The sequence below is a fragment of the Octopus sinensis genome, linkage group LG15, assembly GCF_006345805.1.
Source record: "Octopus sinensis linkage group LG15, ASM634580v1, whole genome shotgun sequence".
Classification (NCBI taxonomy): Eukaryota; Metazoa; Mollusca; class Cephalopoda; order Octopoda; family Octopodidae; genus Octopus; species Octopus sinensis.
In genome coordinates this window covers 9,360,037-9,361,873 of record NC_043011.1, presented here as the reverse complement: position 1 = coordinate 9,361,873, position 1,837 = coordinate 9,360,037, and the positions used below count along the sequence as shown (strand labels likewise).

General features: G+C 30.9%; 1 protein-coding gene across 12 annotated transcripts in view; it reads left to right on the top strand.

The window, feature by feature from the left end:
- Positions 1-1,390, top strand: part of LOC115219822 (peripheral plasma membrane protein CASK) — a 998,477-nt gene extending 997,087 nt beyond the window's left edge. For 11 of the 12 annotated variants that reach the window (XM_036509446.1, XM_036509450.1, XM_036509449.1 and 8 more), the window contains one exon: positions 463-1,390. In XM_036509446.1, coding sequence (XP_036365339.1) covers positions 463-639 — 177 coding nt within the window. In that variant the 3' untranslated portion in view covers positions 640-1,390. The remainder of the gene's footprint in view (positions 1-462) is intronic. The other variant, XM_036509451.1, reaches the window with a different exon arrangement.
- Positions 1,391-1,837: the final 447 nt, after the last annotated feature.

Below are 1,837 nucleotides of genomic sequence, written 5' to 3'. Positions count from 1 at the left end.
AACTGCTGCAGAATCACAGAACCGGTTTCAATTCCTGGTTCTAGCCATTACATTAAATTTAGAAAGTCATACATGCTTTCATTTTCACTCCTCTTCACACACTGATCAGTAACTGGTCAATAAGACTGGTCACCCATTAACGGCTATTTAGTCACGGAGTTTCAACTAATGAGCTTTAAGTATGAAATAGCTATCAATCTTCTTCATCACTCAAGCAAATATTAACCAGATTTGATCACACCAGCTTTTTCTCATGCCTTTCTTGAATATCAGAAGTATTTAAATATGTGTGTGTGTGTGTGTTTTTAACTTGCTAACATATATGTATAAAATATCATGATGGCATGTGTGTGTGTGTGTATGTATATATGTATATATATATATATATATATATATATACATACACACACTTGCAGTATGTTCATGTGTAACTATTTATATGTGATTTATTCCATTTTGCAGGATGGAAGTTTAGAACGGCTAGCAAGGGAAAGCGAGCTTCTTGAAAAAGCTTATGGACATTACTTTGACATGAAAATAGTAAATAATGACATTGAAGAAACTATTCAAAGTCTTGAACTCGCCATTAAGGATATATCTGTAACGGCACAGTGGGTGCCAGTTAGTTGGGTCTACTGAGAGAGATATAACTGGACAATAAACAAAACTCTGAACTTGCTAACTGCCTCCTTCACTCGCAACCAAACATTCTTCAGATATTTTGCTGCAACGAAACTATCAGCATTTTCTCTGATAACTTTACCTATCAAACCCACTTTCCCATCAAACTGTGAACAAAATCTGGTCCTTACGAAACAAAGATCAGAAATCAGTTTTGTTTGTTTTTAATTTTTGGTTTGTTATAATTATTAAACAAAATTTTTAAAAATCATATAAAAAATAAAAATAAAACAACTACACAGAAAAAGAAACTCATGGCAGATAAAAAGAGGGAAAAAAAGTAATATTTTATCTGTTTTCTTACCTGATGGCATGGTTTATCTGAGGTGTAGCGCCTTGATCCTGTTGACAAAGGAATATTACCCTCATCTCCCTATTTTGTCAATAATAATAAATACAAGGAAAGAAAGGCACAAGAAGGAAGGAAGAAAATGAAACATTAATTACATTTCCACAAAAATGTGAAATGGTAATTCTGGGAATGATTCTGAGAAACGAGACCAAAGAACTAAATTCATTCTTCATCCATATGGCTCAACCTTTCAACAACCAATCAATCAATTTGCTGAGCTTACCTCTATATTTTGCAGCAGAGAGTGGTGCAATTCAATTTTTTTTTCTTCAGTGTGTGTGTGTGTGGTTTTTAACATTTTTTTTTATCAAAGGTTTGTGAAGAACAACAAGAACAAAAACAATTATCACAACTCAAGTGATTATATAACAGAAAAAAAAACGAAAATTATTTTTTTCTTACCTTATCTGTGGTTTGTATTAACAGATTTCTTCTCAACAAGTAGCTTGACACATCTTTAGCATCTGTTTAGTAAATATACATATATATACACATATATATATAGACATATACATACACAGAAGCACATTATGTGTTATGTACATATGTATATAATCTATAAATGCATATAAATATATAGATAAGCATATAAGTTTGTATACATACAGAATACATACACACACACACACACACACACGTATATATATATATATATATATATATATATATACACACACACTCATACATATTATATTTACATATACATATTACATAGAAAACACAATTTTCTAACTATGTTTTTTTCTTTTTATCCAAACTGTTTCAGCTGTGTATCAGACCCTTCTATTTTATTTGGGCCAAACT